The 18420-nt window shown below is 37.6% G+C and overlaps 2 protein-coding genes across 3 annotated transcripts; one reads left to right on the top strand and one right to left on the bottom strand.

The window, feature by feature from the left end:
- The first annotated feature begins 979 nt into the window (after positions 1 to 979).
- Positions 980 to 12180, top strand: LOC18100320 (protein STRICTOSIDINE SYNTHASE-LIKE 4). 2 transcript variants are annotated; one of them, XM_006381544.3, is made up of 7 exons: positions 981 to 1370; positions 1469 to 1681; positions 1891 to 1961; positions 6443 to 6679; positions 6797 to 6929; positions 7122 to 7307; positions 11940 to 12180. In XM_006381544.3, exons 1-7 carry the CDS (start codon positions 1224 to 1226, stop codon positions 12030 to 12032), a joined length of 1080 nt encoding a protein of 359 aa, XP_006381606.3. In that variant the 5' UTR covers positions 981 to 1223; the 3' UTR covers positions 12033 to 12180. The 2 variants fall into 2 exon arrangements, with proteins under 2 accessions (XP_052309546.1, XP_006381606.3); XM_052453586.1 differs by lacking the exon at positions 11940 to 12180 and having other exon boundaries at positions 980 to 1370; positions 7122 to 7608.
- Positions 12181 to 12457: 277 nt separating this feature from the next.
- Positions 12458 to 16987, bottom strand: LOC18100319 (proteasome subunit alpha type-6). The gene is made up of 9 exons (XM_006381543.3): positions 16774 to 16987; positions 16567 to 16661; positions 16325 to 16406; positions 15944 to 16040; positions 15423 to 15481; positions 15157 to 15239; positions 13623 to 13718; positions 13078 to 13137; positions 12458 to 12675 (listed from the first exon to the last, which is right to left on the bottom strand). Exons 1-9 carry the CDS (start codon positions 16847 to 16849, stop codon positions 12583 to 12585), a joined length of 741 nt encoding a protein of 246 aa, XP_006381605.1. The 5' UTR covers positions 16850 to 16987; the 3' UTR covers positions 12458 to 12582.
- Between the last annotated feature and the right edge of the window lie 1433 nt (positions 16988 to 18420).

The following is an 18420-nucleotide window of genomic DNA, read 5'->3' as shown; positions in this document are numbered from 1 at the left end:
TATAATGTTTAGGGCTATAATTTTAGGATTCTCAAACCCTAACTTTTATTCTTGCTATGCGCTACATCAATTTCTAACTTACCACTATTAAAAATGTTAAATAAACCCAATTGATTTACAAAATTTAAATTTTTTCTCTCTTGCATTTTTCTTGATTTTAAAAAATGAGTTAACTTTTCTTGCATCTATTTTTTCATCCGGCCATCAATATATATTTTTTAAAATCAAGAAAAATGCAAGAGAGAAAAAATTAAATTTTGTAAATCAATTGAATTAAATTTTCTCTCTCTTGCATTTTTCTTGATTTTAAAAAATGAGTTAACTTTTCTTGCATCTATTTTTTTCATCCAGCCATCAATATATATTTTTTTAAATCAAGAAAAATGCAAGAGAGAAAAAAATTAAATATTGTAAATCAATTGGGGTATTTTAACATTTTTAATAGTGGTAAGTTAGAAATTGATACAGCGCATAAGTCTTTCTATTACTTTTATTTCAAGCTAACAGCATATAATATATTTCGGTCACAAATTTGGTAATTTAATTCAAAATATTAGCAATATAATATATTACAATGATAACAAGGTTATCATACAACTTTTTCAAAATATGAAAAATTATTGTGGACAATTACGAAAAATATAATTCACCAATTTACTGTGTTTGTTTCTAATTGATGAAATATGTACGCAAAAGTTTAATTTTTATCTTATTCGAAATATTTTTATGTACAGATTCATTTGAAAATAGTTCAAAATACAATTTCTGCAGCAGGTGGCGGCTAGTAATTGACTAAACTGGAAAAAAAAAAAAAGAATTTCTAGTTCTCACCAGTAGAAAAGAAATAATAAAAAGATAAGATGGTTTTCAATTTCTTGATGCTTTAGAACCTAATATTCGAAGTATAATTTGGTGTTTGAGTCTACTGATTAGGATTTTAACGAAAGAAGTCGATGAAAAAACTGAATTTGCTACACCTTCATACGCATCCCTGAAGCAACACAGGCCAGGCCAGCATTTCAGTTTGAGTAGAAATAAATCTGATATATCAGAGTTACTTCCTGTAGTGACCAAGTATTACATTTACTCATAATTTACCCTAATATATACAGAAGCTTGAGAGTTTTATATTACATAACATTATCTATATCAAGATTTTCCTCCCCAGTACCACACATCTCACTGAAAAAGCTCTTCCAGACTGGTCTTGGATAGATAGGGCAATGATACCTTGTGTTTCAGCATGCTCAGGCTTTCTGCTAGCTTGTTTGCTTGCCTTTACACTTCAAATCTTCTACTTCTCACCTTTATCTCCGGACTTGCTTGAACTGCCTCCAGCTTCAGCTCTTCCCACAAACAAGCACTTACAGGCAAGCAGTTGAACATGATTCTTTCTTAACTTAAGCGATAATTTCAAGCTTTCTACTAATAGCGCACACGCCGATTTCTTTTTTTATTTTCCCTGTAGGAAGTGACTAAACTTGGAGAAGGATTTCTGGATCGCCCAGAGGATGTTGTCGTGGATAGAGATGGTATCCTCTACACAGCTGTTAGAGATGGGTGGATTAAAAGAATGCATAAGAACGGATCCTGGGAGAATTGGAAGAAGATAGACAGTGATGCTTTACTTGGGATTGCAACTTCCAAGGAAGGTGGTCTTATTGTTTGTGATGCTGAAAAGGTAAGATAATTCCGAAACAAGCACTTGTAGTTGAGACTTGGTGATAGTAAGGAAGATGAGCAAAAACAAAACAGAAGAACCCCAGAAACCAGAATATGAAAATAAATTATGGTTGGCTAACAAAGCAACTTTAGGTTACTAGTTAGAATGGTTGGGACAGTAACATCAGCTAGTTAGTCGCACTAATTAAGGAATTGATATGATTTCAGGGTTTGCTTAAGGTTAGTGAAGATGGAGTGGTGGTTCTTGCAACACATATTAACGATGGATCCAAAATAAGGTAATATTTATAGAATCCAATTCCATGCTGCAGCACCCCTTCTTTCCCCCCCTTAAGAAACACATTTACCAGTTCTGCCAGTGAGTTTGTGGGGGTAAACCCTGCACTCCTTGACCATTTTTTAGGCCATCAAAAGACAAGGTGACTGGCAGGCCTTCAATTGAACATCAAAATAGAAAATTTTCTTAAAGGACTTGGTTAGTTTCGATACAGTACCGAATATACAAGGAAAGCAGATAATTACAATAAAGTAGAATGAAGAAATGGTGGGATTTGCTGCTATTTGTCATGCTGATTTACAGCTACATTAACATCCCCCCGCAAGCGAATGGGTGGTTCAGTTACCATGAGCTTGTCGCATAGAGAGCAAATCCGAGAGGAGGAAAGACCTTTGGCCAAGAGGTCAGCTAACTGATCAATGATGGGAATGAAACAAATGGAAATATCTCGGTTTTGAACCTTCTCACGTATAAAATGAACATCAACTTTAACATTTTGGTGCGAGCATGAAACACTAGATTTGAAGCAAGAGAGATAGCCCCAGATTATCGCAATGTATAATAGGAGGAAAAGATAATGAGATACGTAACCATTCGAATCTAGTAAACTTCAGCTATGGTCATTGCAAGAGCGCGATATTCAGCCTTTGTACTTGATCTGGAAACAACAGATTGCTTCTTGGCACACCACGAGGCCAAACAATTTCTAAGAAAGACTCCATAGTCGGTAGTATATCTGTGATCATCAGGTCGCCTGCCCAAACAGAGTTTGTATGACAAAGAGAAACATGTGTATAGTACAACCCATGATCTATAGTGCCCTTCAAGTAGTGTAGAAAATGTTCAGTGGTGGGAGAATGAAGATTTTGGCATAACTGATTCACAAAGTAGGCAATTTTTGGACGAGTAAGGGAGCAATATTGGAGAGCCCCTATAATTTGGCGATACTCAGTTATGTTTTCAAGAGGATCCCCTGAGGTGGAAGAAATTTTCTCACGTGCAACACATAGAACAGTGTAGGGCTTGGCTCCAAACATTTTAGCATGATGTAGTACATCAAGGATGTACTTACTTTGCCGAAGATGGAGACCATATGAATCCCAAAACACTTGGATATCGAGAAAAAAATTTAGAAGACCCAAATTCTTCAATGCAAACTCTGTGTGAAGTTTATTTAATTAAGGAGGAAATAAAAGAATCACTAGAGCCCGTGATTAATATGTCATCACCATAAATTAAGATATAAATGAGAGCACTACCATGTTGATAAGTAAAAAGTGAGTGGTCACCTGAGATCCAATAAAGTCAAGCTCCATAAGAGATTGAGATAAGCGTTTGAACCAAGCTCGAGGATCTTGTTTGAGCACATAAAGAGCCTTGTTGAGTTTACACACATAATCAGGAAAATTAGGATCAACATAGCCACAAGGTTGTTCAATAAAGACTTCTTCATCAATGGTGCCAAGAAGAAAGGCATTAGAAATATCCAGTTGGCGTATAGGCCAACTAAAGTGACAATGGCTACGACAAGGCAAACCATGGCAGGTTTGATGACAGGGATGAATATTGTCTCTGAATAATCAATATCGTAGACTTGTTCAAAGCCTTTGGCAACCAACCTAGCCTTACAACGATCAAGGCTCCCATCCTCTTTTTGTATCATTTTGTATACCCACTTAGTATCAATAATATGTTCGTCAAGAGGACAAGGACAGAGATCCCAGGTATTGTTTTGAAGCAACGCAGCATATTCCTGATCCATGACAGCTCTCCATTCTTCAGAAATTATGGCTTGAGAAAAGGTTTTTGGTTCATATAAAGAGATAGTGGTGGTGAGGGCAAGAGGTGTAGTCGGGAAAGGATTTTGGACGTAGAGAACCAGTTTGAGAACGGGTGATTATGTGTGTAGAATTTGCAGGAGGAATGGATGAATTATTGTTGGGTAAGGAAACCTCAAGAAGGGTATTTTATGTGTCAGGGATAGTATGATAGGAATTATAGGAATAACATGGTTAGGAATTAATGTAGATTGAATTTTCAGAATTACACTAAGATGGAATGTCCATAGAGAAAGAAATAACAGGGATTATGGAATGTCGGGACAAGTAGATCTTTTTTCATATCAAAACACCGATATCCCTTGAGATTAGAAGAGTATCCTAAGAAGATACATTGTTTGCTTCGAAAGGCAAGTTTTTTTGGTTGAATAAGGTCTCAGGAGAGAGTAACAAGCACAACCAAATGTTCTAAGCTGGGAATAATCAGGAGATTTTTTAAACAACTTGGAGTCATGAAAAGGAAGCTTAGAGGTGTCCTAGTCTTGCATGCCACACGTCTAAGGAAGTCTTAACACTAAAGAGAGCTACTTGTCCACGACACTTATTTATGTTATTTTTGTTGAGATGTACAGGATAGAGACCACCTTCACTCGGACCCTCTAGAATGATGTTTCCTGTTTTGTTGTCCTTGACAAAATAATGAGACTTCATTAGGAAAAAAAAAAACAGTCATTTTCAATGCAAAATTGATTTATAGAAAGGAGATTGGTCATGGCATTAGGGCAATGTAAAACACGGTTAAAGTTTAAATTTGTTTGTGGAGTGTTTAGAGAAAAGGAACTTGTGTTCTACTATTGTTTTAATGCCACCTTAAGTCTCCTGAAGAGTGAGATTTGCCAAATCATTAGTAATATGCTGGTTGGCTCCACTATCAGCATACTAAGCGCCATCTTCATTAAGAGTATTGTTATGGGCCACCATTTCAGCAAGTTGGGAAGGTGGGTACCTTCCATGATAACTATAATCTATTCTATGAAAACAGTCCAAAGCATTGTGATTAGTCTTACCACAAATATGGCATGGTGCTTGCATAGAAGAGGAAAAACTTTGCTGTGTGGGATTTTGTTGGAAAGAACTTTGATGAGAAGATCTACTGAATATATTTTGTTGTTGTACAAGGTTCTTCGATTTTGGATGCGAGTTCCTTTTGGGAAAATAGTTTTGATTAGGTGGAAAGTGGTTATTACGAGGTTTCTTTGGACCATTTTTAAAGTGGCCTTTGATAGGTGCCATCATAGCAAAATTCTGTTGTTCCATGGTTTTGATTTTCAGTAAGAATCTCATAAGACAGGAGTTTTGATTGAAAATCATCAAAGCTCATCATGTTGTTCTACAAGGCAAAGGAACATGAGACAATTAAGGGATTAAAAGAAGGGTAGAGACCTCTTACAATATAGGAGATTAGATCCTCCTCTTCTACAGGCTTCCCAGCAGCTGTCGGATTGTCAGCACATATCTTGGCGGTGTTTAGAAACTCAGTACAACTCGTTCCTCTTTGGCGCAAACTCTGCAGTTTTTGTTTGAGAGTGCTAACCCCAGAACGCGCATGAGATGTGTATTTATTAGCCTAAATTGTCCATACTTGCCTTGCCGAGTTTAAGCCATACACAGATGGTAAAACATGGTTAACAAGTGTAGAATTGAGTAACCCAAGAACAAATTAGTCCTTGTGCCAGAGCAAGAAGGCAAGGTTAATTTCAATTGAAGACTTGCCCTGAGCGTCGGACAGGAGCTTCTCTGGGCACGGTTCAAAACCATCCACGAAAGCCACGAGAACATGACTTCTTAGTGCAGGTAGACACTGAGAAATCCAATTCAAATAATTCTCACCATCCATTTTCACCCAGATAAGTTGAACTACATTCGATGCAATGAAAACAATTGGAGTGGAAGAACTGAAGGATGCCATCTTGCTAGATACAGGATCAAGCGTGAGCAAAAGGCATTTTCTCAGAGGACTTGGTTAATTTCGATACCAAGACCACAGCAGAGAATCCTTTTATATAATGATTATTTTGTACAATCTCTATGTCTAAAGGAATCTACACAATCAATACTGAATATACAAGAAAGGAGAACAGATAATTACAATAAAGTAGAATGAAGAACTAGTAGGATTTGCTACATTATTGTCAAGTGATTTGCTGCTATTTGTCATGCTCATTTACTGCTGCATTAACAAAAATATGATGATCATATAAGCACTTCAAACATTAAAACATGCGCAAGCATTGCTATTTCTTTAGATGGGACTAAGGAAATCTTATTTTGGACTTGGACGTGCGGCAGCTTCCAAACCAAACAGGCACTCTTAACCTCAGCAATTATATCTATAGTATAGAGGAGTCATTGTTTATCTCTTGGAACCGACAACTACGTATCTAATGCATGAGTTTTGGAAACTGTATGAGATGACCATACGAGTTAATCTTGTTTGCATTGTTTTCGACAAGATTTCAGTGATTCATCCCTACATAACGCATAGCCCATCCCTGCAGCACTTGAGCAGTCTTATTAGTCCATAGCCATAGAGAGAGAAACAAATTTTGCTGGGTTTTGGATCTGGAAAAGAAAATGTCGAGGGAAATATTCTTGTTATATTTTTTTCCAAGCAAATATGACATTGATTATATGATTCAATTAGGTTTGCAGACGAGGTCATTGAATCTTCGGATGGAAGTCTTTATTTCAGTGTTGCAAGCACCAAATTTGGATTCCACGACTGGTACTTGGACGTTCTGGAGGCAAAACCTCATGGGCAGTTGCTCAAGTATGATCCATCATTGAATGAGACATCGATTTTGCTTGATGGTTTGTGCTTCCCTAATGGTGTTGCTCTCTCAAGAGAGGAAGATTATCTGGTCTTCTGCGAAACTTGGAAGTAAGTAAATTCGTGGAGCACAATAACCTGTGTGCTTGTTTAAATTGTGCATTGCTCTGGATATCAAAGATATGCGCTTTTAGCATGTAAACCACCTGCATCTTTATGTGGGCTCAGATACAGGTGCCAGAAATATTGGCTGAAGGGAATAGACAAGGGGAAAACAGAGATCTTCATCGACAACCTTCCTGGTGGTCCTGATAACATCTATCTGGCTCCGGATGGCTCTTTCTGGATTGCTGTGCTACAGGTACTTCAAAAGATTTGGAACTCCGCTGGGTTTATTTTCTTTTCTTTTTAGGAGAAGAAAGATCCACTATATGAATTGCCTATAATGAACCACTCAGCAAACTTCATGCAATTGATGTGCAAACTGCAAGCATCTGTTACTCTGTTTAACATGTCCCTACGAGACTTGACAAAAAAATATTTTCCACCACAGGTGGCGTCTAAAGGGCTGGAGTTTGTGCACAGATTAAAGCCATCCAAACACTTGGTTGCATCCTTTCCGAAGTTAGTTAACCTAGTCATTGGTGTCAAAAGGAAAGCTACGGTGGTAAACGTGGCAGCTGATGGCAAGATTACGAGGAAGTTTGACGATCCTGATGGCAAAGTGATGTCTTTTGTGGATGGGGACACCGAACCGGAAACATTGGTTACGCGCGCGTATAATTATAGACGATGGAGGATAGCCCAAACCATTGAGAAATTGGGCTTTAGCTTATGTTTTTGGGCTTAATTCATATGGACTTTTAGTTAAGGTTTATGAATTTGGTTTTATTTGTTGGGTTGGATTTAATTATTGTTGGATATTTTATTTAATGGGTCATAAGCCCAATTGCTTATTCGAGTTAGGGTTTTAGTATAAATACCCTACTTTTCTAAATGTAAGGAACTATTGATGATTAATGAAAATTGCAGATTTTACATCTCCCTACTCTCCTTTCTCCTCTTCTTTGGCTTTCTTCTTCTCCTCTTCTTCTTCTAAAGCTTCTTTCTTTTCCCGGCTTTAATTCTGTTGTTTGTTGTCCCGCGTCAAATTTGGTATCAGAGCATGGCTTTTAATTGTTCTTACAATTAAACGATCTATGCGTTTATGTGAAACCCTACTGTAAAAAAAAAAAAAAAAAAAAATCCATGTTCAAAACCCTACTGTTCAAATCACTGTTCATCATCCACTGTAATCGGGTTTCCAGCAGCGGCGCCCCTGCCATCTGCGGCGTCTCAGCCAGTCACAACGACAGACCCACCACCGAGAAGACCTACAAATCAGTCCACCGATCCACGCCGATTTGCTACCTCCGACACAGACCAGCGGCAACCACCAGATTGACACCGCAAGAGACATCAGTGGATCTTCGGCTTCAGCAGCACGAAACCACCAGCAACAGCTACCCACAACACCCATCACAACGGATCCACGCATCAACCAGTTTCATCCTCACCAGAGAGCAGTTTGGGCATCCCCAATAGCCACCAAAACCGAGATCAGCTCATCTTCACTGTTCATCGTCACTGTCTTCGGCGCCCCGCCATCAGCGGCGCCCCAGGCGAGCATCAGCGGCAGCCCGCCACCAAGAAGACCTGCACATCAGTTCCACAGAACAATCGGCCACTCCACATCAACGCCGACCACAGCCATCGATCGCACACCACGCCAAGGTACTGCCTTCAACAAACCTGCAGCGCCACAGCCACCGTAGCTCTCAGTCGCTGGTTCCAGCGTTGCTAACCATCAGCGCCATCAACCGCACCCCAGCAACAGCACCAGCCGCGACCACCCATCCACAGCGCCCTCACCTTCGGCAGCAGCCCCCGCCCAGCAGCGACACCGGATCAACAGCCCCACCCAGCAGCGACACCCGACACCACCACCTCTTCCTCTCGCGCCGCTGGCCCCAAGCATGAGCACGGAGTGAGCCATCGCCGACAGCGGCGGCAACGGGTCACAGAAGCTACGGAAGAAAGAAAGAAAACCACAGCTGAGAATATAATTAACCTAGACACGTCATCGCCACGCCAGCATCAGTGTCACCTGCCACGCCAGCAGATCTTGCCATGTCGTGTGCCACGTCATCGTACCTGCCACATCAGCGCTGACCGCCACGTCAACTGCCCCTCCAGACATGCCACCCTGCCACGGCAGACATGAGCGTCCCCGTCACCCACCACGTCAGCAAACTGGCCATGTCATCTGCCATGTCAGCAGTCCATTCATCTGGTTTGCCACGTCAGCTCCAGCTTCCTCCCAGCACTCTAGTTAGTGAATCACTCTCACATATTTGTTGAAGTTTACGTTTCTTGGTTTTTCACTTGTCATTTAAGGTATTATTAATATTACTTTTGTGCCAAGAAAATTCCTAAAAAAAAAAAAAATCTCACCTAGAATTTTAATTGTTAATTTTTGTTCATCAACCTCTTTCATCAATGATAGCTAATATCTTATTTTATTTGATAATTATGAATTCTTGCTTATGACATCGTATTTGATTAATCATTTACACTTAAGAATTTAGTATTACATGCTTACAATTTTATTAGTGTAATTTGTTCTTGATTAATCTCCACATTTAAGAAGAAGAAAAAAAGGATAAAAAAAAAAATTAGCTTTATTTTTGTATTGTGACTTCACTTGTAAGAACCATTTGTGATCTCAATTTCATTTCTAAGTGAGTGTTGTATGCTTTTGTGTCATGATCATCTAGTGTCCAAACTTAAGTTTACACTTACCGTAGACTTAACCCTTAGTCATATTCTTATGACCATTTAAAGGGCACTGCAAACTTAGGTGATCAATATGTTTAGAAGAATTGAGCCCCAAGAGAGTTTTCGAATAAGGCACTTAAAGACTAATGAATATCACAAGAACAATCATTATGGACAAGCTCACTCTAAGCGCCACCAGTATGACTATCATTTAGGTTACTCTAAACATGATGACTTTGATGAGCGAGTCTTGAGTCCTAGCAAAATAAAACCCCCCACTTTTGATGGTCGTCATGATCCTTGGATATTTGATATGTGGATTCGTGATATGGATCGATTCTTTGAGTGGCATAACTTGTCTGATAATAGAAAAGTTAGATTTGCTAAGATGATGCTCATTGATGAAGCCAAAATTTATTGGAGAGATGTTGAGGATTGTTTAGAGATGAGAGATAAACCTCCTATAACTGATTGGATCAAAATGAAACAAAAACTTCAGGAGAAGTACCTACCCCAGTCTTATAGGAATAAACTCTTAGATCAATGGAACAATCTAAGACAAGGGAATAAGTCTATCAATGAGTATATAACGCAGTTTAACGACTACATGATTAGATGTGCCATAAGAGAGAATGAAGCCATGACTTTGCGTAGATTTTGTAGAGGCTTAAATGATGATCTTAGAAGAGAAGTTGCATTTCAAGGTGTATCTACCCTTGACCAGGCTTATACCTTAGTTAAAGACTACAAGTTGGTCATAAAGAATCAGTGGAAGAATCGTCAGGACTCTTATAGTATCCCTACTAGGTCCCAATTCAGAAACAGTGATTCTTTGTTAGGTGCTCCACCCCACAGACCTAATCCTAGTAGCACCCAACTTTGTAAGAAAGATAAAGGTAAACGAGTTGTCAATGAAGTGTCTAAGGTGAGTTCAAAGGTTAAGTGTACTAATTGTTTAGGTTTTGGTCATATCTCCTTAGATTGCACCTCTAAACCCTTAGTCATCCAAAAATATAAGGATATAGGTAAAGAGGAATATTGTAGTGTTGAAGTGTATGAGCCTAATCTTGAGGATTTTAGCGACCTGGATGACGAGGATGTGCAAAAAGAGGGACTTAACACAATGAGTCCACATGAGCTTGAGACTGAGGTTAAAAAAGAGTCTGATATGTCTGCTTCAATGGTAGAGGAAGTTTTAGGGAACTCTTCAGTGGAATTGCCTGTAGAGATACGTATGGTCTTAGAAGAGTCTCATGATATTAGTCCTCCTAAACTACCTGATTCCTCATCCCACATGCTTGGTGTCCAGCACATCATAAGTTTAGAGCAACATATTGAGCTTTTTGACCCCTTACCACATGCACGTGATGAGGAAGATGAAGATAATCCTAGTTTACTTGATCGTGTTCATACCATATCTACACAGGTTTCAAACAATGTTTGTCACATTCCACACCCTCAATCATTTAATGTTCATAGTTACAAACCTGAGAAGCCTATAGAACACCCTCCCATATCTCCTCACGATAGGATGTCTAAGTCAGCTGAGTCGTTACCATGTAGGGTTCATAATTTACATATTGAGATCATGAAACAAATTCAAGCAAGTAATGAACAATACAAATTTCAAGCTGATTTACTTAAGTATCATGATGCACTTAATGTTGGAGATTATTTCATGATACAGATTAGACATGAACGGTGTCCTTTGGAAACTGATCATAAATTGCAAGTAAGTAGTGCTAGACCATTCAAAGTGTTGCAAATGATTAAATCAAATAATTATGTCATTAAATTGCCATTAAACTTTGATATTAGCTCTACTTTTAACATGAAGGACCTTATTCTTTATAAAATACAACCTATGCTTGATGCTCCTTTTGATACCCCTACCTCATTACCCATATCTTTGGCACAAAAGGAACATATTAATGCTACTTTGAATGCACAAGTTGTTTTTACCAGGGATGATGAACTTCCGCAAATCCTAGTATATGGGCTCGACGACCAGATTCAGACTATACTTGGATTATCAGAGAGACATCATAACAGCTTGATCCTTACCTTTGAGAGCATTATCGGAGCTGCCTTGACCTATACTCGACGGGGTCGAGTTCTTCCAACCCCAGGAGAATTGATGGGGACACCGAACCGGAAACATTGGTTACGCGCGCGTATAATTATAGACGATGGAGGATAGCCCAAACCATTGAGAAATTGGGCTTTAGCTTATGTTTTTGGGCTTAATTCATATGGACTTTTAGTTAAGGTTTATGAATTTGGTTTTATTTGTTGGGTTGGATTTAATTATTGTTGGATATTTTATTTAATGGGTCATAAGCCCAATTGCTTATTCGAGTTAGGGTTTTAGTATAAATACCCTACTTTTCTAAATGTAAGGAACTATTGATGATTAATGAAAATTGCAGATTTTACATCTCCCTACTCTCCTTTCTCCTCTTCTTTGGCTTTCTTCTTCTCCTCTTCTTCTTCTAAAGCTTCTTTCTTTTCCCGGCTTTAATTCTGTTGTTTGTTGTCCCGCGTCACTTTTGTGACAACAGCTTTCGAGTTCGAGGATCACCTTTACTTGGGAAGCCTGAATACCAACTTCATTGGAAAGTTGCCATTGAATCCCACGAATTCTTGAACTTCAGACCATCAGACGAGGAAGAACAAGTATGGAGCATGGATTAAAAAAAAGCTCCCAAGATAAGTTATGACACTTTGCTGTTCAGACTGGAACCCAGATTATTTTGAATAACTAATGGAGATATTGTATGCTGGCTTCCTAGTCTTCCACTTTTCTTGATCCACAGAACTAAATGATATCAAATAGATCCAGCAAGAAAACATCAACTGCATAGGTGTTCACCTATCATCTACTGACAAAATTCTCATTCATCCGATAGCATCAAGTACACCGAGCAATCCAGACTTCTAATAAACCCTAATGAAGACATCTAGCTCATCATCATTTCTCGGAAAACCAACAGACAGAAAGATAACTGCAGAAACGGCAATAATTGTAACATGATTTGGCAGTTTAACAAATTTTAGGGGTGGGCGGGAATATAATCCAAACAAATTATCTTGCTTCTTTTTTCTCCTGTCAAACTACATGATTAATCAAGCAAGTTTTCATGAATTCAAATGATTGCACAATCCTTTCCCCAACTGGCTCAGGTTATCCCACAAAATCAGTCCCGTTCACTTATGGCAGTTAAATGTTCATCAATTTCCTCAGTGGACAGCACTCTAAAAACAAGATTGTCTGTTCTCACAACCCCCACCTGCAAAAATTGAACACTAACTGTTAGAAACCATTTTAGTTGTACAAAGTAAATTCGATTAAAAAGCACTTTCATGTCCATACTGTAATGGTCTGCAAATTTAGCAGACAGTAACTAAAGGGGTATCTCATAAGCAAGTGAAAAAAAAGGAGGAAAAGAACATGCACCAAGATTCCAAATTCTATTGGAAACATAACCGCAGGAAACCCACCATAACAGAAGTCTAAATACCAGAGTTCAATGATAGGCCACTCATATCAGAGGTGGCAAATTACACCAAAGCTTATTTTCTTGAACCTCTGTCTTTACAGTATATTAATATTATCCTTCTGTTTTCAGTCATTTTAATACTACTAGTCTAGTATCACCAACTGTTGAATGCAATAAAGGGAGTCATCAAACCTCTATCTCAGTAGCTTTAAAATCCTCTTGAAGAACAGATTGAAGAGCAGAAATAGCAGTCTGCACAATACAAGCAAGATGCTGTTTTAGGACAATCACATGTAGAATGTTTGGAATAAACATAAAACAGAAATAATCTAAAAGCAGCTTCACACCGATTTGTCTAATAATCCAACAAAAACCAACAATATTTATCCTCTTGAGTTATTTTCCACTACTATAGACAGAATCCTCTCATAGCCCTGGAAAACAAATAATCCAAACAAAAATCATTTAAACTCCTGTAAAGTCATACCCTTGAAATTCTTTTAACACCATGAGGACAAATAAAAAGTATTGGCTATTGCATATTATCTGGCCCAAAAATTCTATGCAGATTGAGCTACCTCCCAACCCAGAACAGGAAAATAAGGGCACTTAAATAGTTGATAAGCAGAGAGCATATTTCTCTTCTGCAAATAATAGTAGATAGCCAATAAAAGGTTTATAAAAAAAAAAAAAAAACAGTCCTTCAGCATGTCCTTAGCAGGAATAGGCACATGTACCTGCACAGTTTCCTCATATGAGAGAGCAGGGTCATTTTTCATTTTCTTTTCCAGGAAATTGATAGCCTCTTGTTCTTTCAATCCAGCACTTGTAGCCTGCAACATGAGCATAAAATTATGTTCCTTGGGCAAAATGCTTCCTTAGAATTGTGTATGAAGCAAAGTTAAAATAAATCATAAACACAGAGATCGATAAATTTTCCCTTACTTAAAAACAAATCCTCGTACACTATTTAGTGAATATACTATAGGAACAGGTAGATATCTACCTGGCCATTAGCTGCAAGATCTAGCAAGCATACCTAGAAGGCAAATTAACTGACAAACAAATATTTGCAGCAGACTGGATTGCAAGGAGTGTTCCTGCAGCCCATATGTGTACTTCATTTGTAGGTTTAAAACTACAACCATAAAATGATTAGTTGAATTCTCAATTCACATTTCCTCTTCTACCCTTCTTTGAAGCAACTGGAATTGTTGCATCTTTTTTACTCGAAAGAACTTCACATAATGAAATTCAACTCAAGCTGGTCCCTAGTTCTCTACACTAGTACTTTTCTTTGTTTGCCAGCATCTTTTACTAAATTTAACATCGATTCAATGTTCTAAGACCAGGATGAACTAGTACTTTTCTTTGTTTGCCATTACATTTCCCAAATTTTAACAACTGTTCAATTTTCTTAGACCTATGATAAACTAAATGTAACCTTTGACAATAAAAAAATTATATCCTGGGAAAAATTTCTATCAAAAAACTTGTCGACACAAGATGAATGTTGGTCAATGAAAGGCCAATAGCAGCTACATAAGAAGTATGATTTAGCTCCCAAATGCAACCCAAAATCACCAAGAAGTAATATGCAAAGGATCATATACATGGAAATTTGCATGTTCATTAATTGGTGAGGTTGATCCACAACCTGTTTTATAACAGGACAAGCAGAGAATAATACACTGTTGTAAATCCTTAGAGATAATATTGTTAAGTACTCTATTTATGTGGATATTGCAGATGAGGGAGGGGGGAACTTGGCAGGTGTTTGTAAAGGAAAAATCAGTAGCAACAAATTAAGAGGGCATGACAAGAATTGAAACTTGAGAACTTAATAAGGCAATCTAGACATGTGATTTTAAACCTTTGAGAGGAGGGCACATACAGGCAGCAGCAGTTTCCTGCTGACAGGACCGGAGCAAAATTTTGTTCTTTAACTGACCTAGCTAAACAATAAATAACAACGTTGCCAGATTTAAGGGACTGCTAGAACACAGGAGATCACCAAAAAAAGGCAATAGCCACTGTCATTGTCATGTGAATTCAAAAGCACACTCCTTAAATTATCAGATGTTATTCAACCCGAGGATAAAGCTCAAGTATTTCCTTAAAGAATCATATACCTCAGATTCATCTTAATTCTTTTGCTTATATGAAATGGGAACCACAGGTGTACTCACTAAGCAATGGCGAAAAACATCCTTAGCATAAAGCATTGAAAATGTAATGCATTTTCGTGAAAAGAACAAGTTTGCGAAATACCTTGTGACCAAAAAAATGGCCAGCTGGATCACACTTGTAAAGTTGAGGCCCATTCTCTTCATCAATACCCAAAACCATAGCAACTTCATAGAAAAGTCACATTAAAGATGTCAAGATAAATGAATATAAGAATAAGACCAACAGCAGCAATTAGAAGGTGTAAATGTCCACTACAAACACTCAGATAGACCTTAAGAAAATGCACTGCATGTAAATGGAATAATTTTAAGAACTACAACAGAACAAAATAAGAAAAGAACCCATACCAACTCCAAGAGGTCTCATGTATGCATGCTGAGTATAAACTTGTGATTTGTCCGCAATCCTATATATGTAACAAAAATATCATTGCAAGTTCACAAGAAATTATCAGTTGCAGTAATGCGAGGAAAACAATCCATGCAATTATTGATAAAAAAATTCAGAGTTCAAGATTACAAGGATGGAAAAGAAGTATGATTAGAGAAGATAGCATCAGTTAATTCCTAGAATGGTTTGATTTGCATCTGACCATCTTCCCTCAAAGATATTGGAGAATGGGCATGGATTTAAGAAAAGTGAAAACGGTGTGATAGAAGGCAATTAAAATTCAATTTTTACAAATAGCAGCATGAACAGTTTAAAAGCGAGCTTGACTTGCAATCTTAAAAGGAGCTGTTTTGAACAACACTAGTAACAATCCAAACAAAAAAAGATGCATCCCACATATGGAACACATTTTGGCATTAAACATAATCAAATAGCTGAATTTTCCACAACCACAATATGATCAATGAAAATCACATACCATCTCGCTAATGCATCCACAGGCATTTCATATCCATATCTGAACCTAAACTCCGCCGCTTCATTCCTTGCTTGTTGTACTAAATTCCTTGCATCAGCTAAAAATTGGACACAAAAATACCATTATCAGCGGTGTGACTGGAAAACAATTTCAAGACTGAATGAGAGTATCAAGTTCCAAGCTTGGTACATGAAGGTACCAAACAATAATAGCAATACTCAGTTATCCAAATCAAATTCATGGATAAACGGCTGTATTGTGCTTACTTCAAATTTTGAGAGACATAAGAGGGAAAAAAAAGAAAGAAAAGAACACCATAAATCTCTCTAATTGCATTATAACAGAAAGAATTAAAAGAGTTTCAATTAATTCAAAGCAAACCTGTCATGCCGGTGGCAAGTAGTCCAAGGTACTTGGTAATAGGGAAAAGGTGAGTAACACTAGTCTGATCCAAAAGCTTGTCCTGCTCATTCATTATCACCAAAAACACAATTATTACCTCACGCAATATACCAAACACGAAATGGGAAACAAAACCCTAGATCAAGAAGGAAATTAATCATAATAAATTAAGGGATAATTAATGCAATGCAGTAAAATTAAGAAAATAATAGGTCACTCACCGGAACCTTCTTTTGAGTGACGACACAGACAGAATCCTTGCCGCGAACTCCAATGGAAGTTGTCGCAGCTGCCTTCACTGCCTTGAACGCATACTCTGCACCCACAATCTCAGTTAAATTAATTTAAAAATACTTGCCGGTGGGAGAAATCAGTTTTTTTTTTCTTTGAATGAGAAAGAGAGAGGAGAGTAAAATTACAGTACATACCAACTTGAAAGAGGCGACCTTCAGGGGAGAATATGGTGATATGGCGATCGTATCCGCCTCCACTTCCTCTGCTCATTCTTATTGAGATTTTTCGTACAGAGAAGAGATCTGGAGTTCAAGTTTCGATGACCACCAAAACAGGTTTTTTTTTTTTTTTTTCTATTTGATGAATGGGTGACTCGCTGAACAAGAAACCCTTTTCTCTTTTCTTTTCTTTTTTCTCACAATTTTCTTTCTCGGGCTAACGTCAGAATAGTTCTCATTCTATTATTCATTTCTCAATTAGATCCCAAACCTATAGTTTTTGTTCATTAGGTCCCGGAATTATATACAATTCTCAATTATGTTCTTTATTATAAATTATTGTACAACACATTTTTGACAAAAAAAAAAACAAAGAAATTTTTTTTATGATTATGAGAGGATTTGTTCATAGGTTGTAGAGCCAATTCAAGATCATTTGATAATTGATGTTCTTTTTGAGACTATTTACACCTTTATTTTATTTTACTATACTAAAAAGCATGGTTTTATTTTTTTAGATATCGAGCGCTTTATATACCTATCTTTATTCTTTGCAATGTGAAAATTCGAGGGGCTGTTTGGTATTGTTTTTGTTTTTGTTTTTATTTTTATTTTGGATTCTTAAAAATAAGATTTGAAAAATTGGTTTTTTTTTTAGAAAAATATGATTGGCAATAAGTTTGAAAACAAAAAAAAATGGCTTTCAAAATTAATTTCTAAACTTTTAGCTTATATTTTGGGAGTTATTTTAGTTTCAATTGTTAGAAAATGGGTGATAAAGGGTTCGAACAGGATATAGGTTAAGGTGCTCAAGAGTTATTCGGGACTAGGTCTCAGGTGTTAGGGGTTTGGGCTTGAACTAGTGATTTGTTCAATAAGAGATAAGGTTTGAGATGCTTGAGGTTCTTGTTAAGACAAGGTTTAAGGATTATAGGGATTTTGGTTAGAATTGTGCTCAAGGCATAGAGGGTCAAACTAGGATTATAACTTAGGGACCTGAGGTTAGGGTTGAGATCAGATATGGGACATTTGGGATTTAGGCTAGGACGAGTCCTTTTGGTTAGGATTTGGACATGGTCTAGGTTGCCTAATGTTAGCCTAGGAGCAAGTGTTAGGGCTTAAGGTGTAGGCTATGACCGAGACATCTATGGTACAAGCCAAGACCTTTTATGAGAGGTTTAGGATTCAATGACAGATCAGGTCTAAGAAATCGAGTTTGAGCTAGGATCGAGTTTGAGGTGCCCTAGGTTTGAGTTTATAAGGCTTGAAGTTTGGCCCGAGACTAAGATATAAGTGCTCAGAGTATGGGTTATGATAGGGTTTGATTTGGACTAGGTTTAAGGAGCCCGAGGTTCATATTAAGATCAAATTTGAGCGATTTAGGGCGCCTATGGTATAAGCCAAGATCCAAATCGAGGTTTCAACCAGGATCAAGTCTAGGGCAGCTCAAGTTTTGAGTTATAATTAATTTTGAGTTTCATATCAGAAAGAGATCCTAGGGCACTCGAGTCTTAGATTGGGATTATTGACAAGGTTCAGACCAAGATTAAATCTAAGACACTCGGGTTTTAGGTCAAGATTAACTTGGGGATTTAACCTAAACTGGGTATGGGATGCCTACGG

Source organism: Populus trichocarpa, chromosome 6, assembly GCF_000002775.5.
Source record: "Populus trichocarpa isolate Nisqually-1 chromosome 6, P.trichocarpa_v4.1, whole genome shotgun sequence".
Lineage (NCBI taxonomy): Eukaryota > Viridiplantae > Streptophyta > Magnoliopsida > Malpighiales > Salicaceae > Populus > Populus trichocarpa.
The sequence above is the reverse complement of the archived record's forward strand: the minus strand, read 5'-3'. Positions and strand labels throughout refer to the sequence as shown.

Excerpts from the sequence above, each read along its gene's own strand:
- LOC18100319 (XM_006381543.3), bottom strand. The coding sequence starts at position 16,849 with ATGAGCAGAGGAAGTGGAGGCGGATACGATCGCCATATCACCATATTC. Across the intron at positions 16,662-16,773 it reads AGGTCGCCTCTTTCAAGTTG|AGTATGCGTTCAAGGCAGTG; the intron begins GTATGTACTGTA and ends TTGTGGGTGCAG. Across the intron at positions 16,041-16,324 it reads ACTTGCCACCGGCATGACAG|CTGATGCAAGGAATTTAGTA; the intron begins GTTTGCTTTGAA and ends TCCAATTTTTAG.
- LOC18100320 (XM_052453586.1), top strand. The coding sequence starts at position 1,224 with ATGATACCTTGTGTTTCAGCATGCTCAGGCTTTCTGCTAGCTTGTTTG. Across the intron at positions 1,962-6,442 it reads AACGATGGATCCAAAATAAG|GTTTGCAGACGAGGTCATTG; the intron begins GTAATATTTATA and ends TGATTCAATTAG. Across the intron at positions 6,930-7,121 it reads TCTGGATTGCTGTGCTACAG|GTGGCGTCTAAAGGGCTGGA; the intron begins GTACTTCAAAAG and ends TTTCCACCACAG.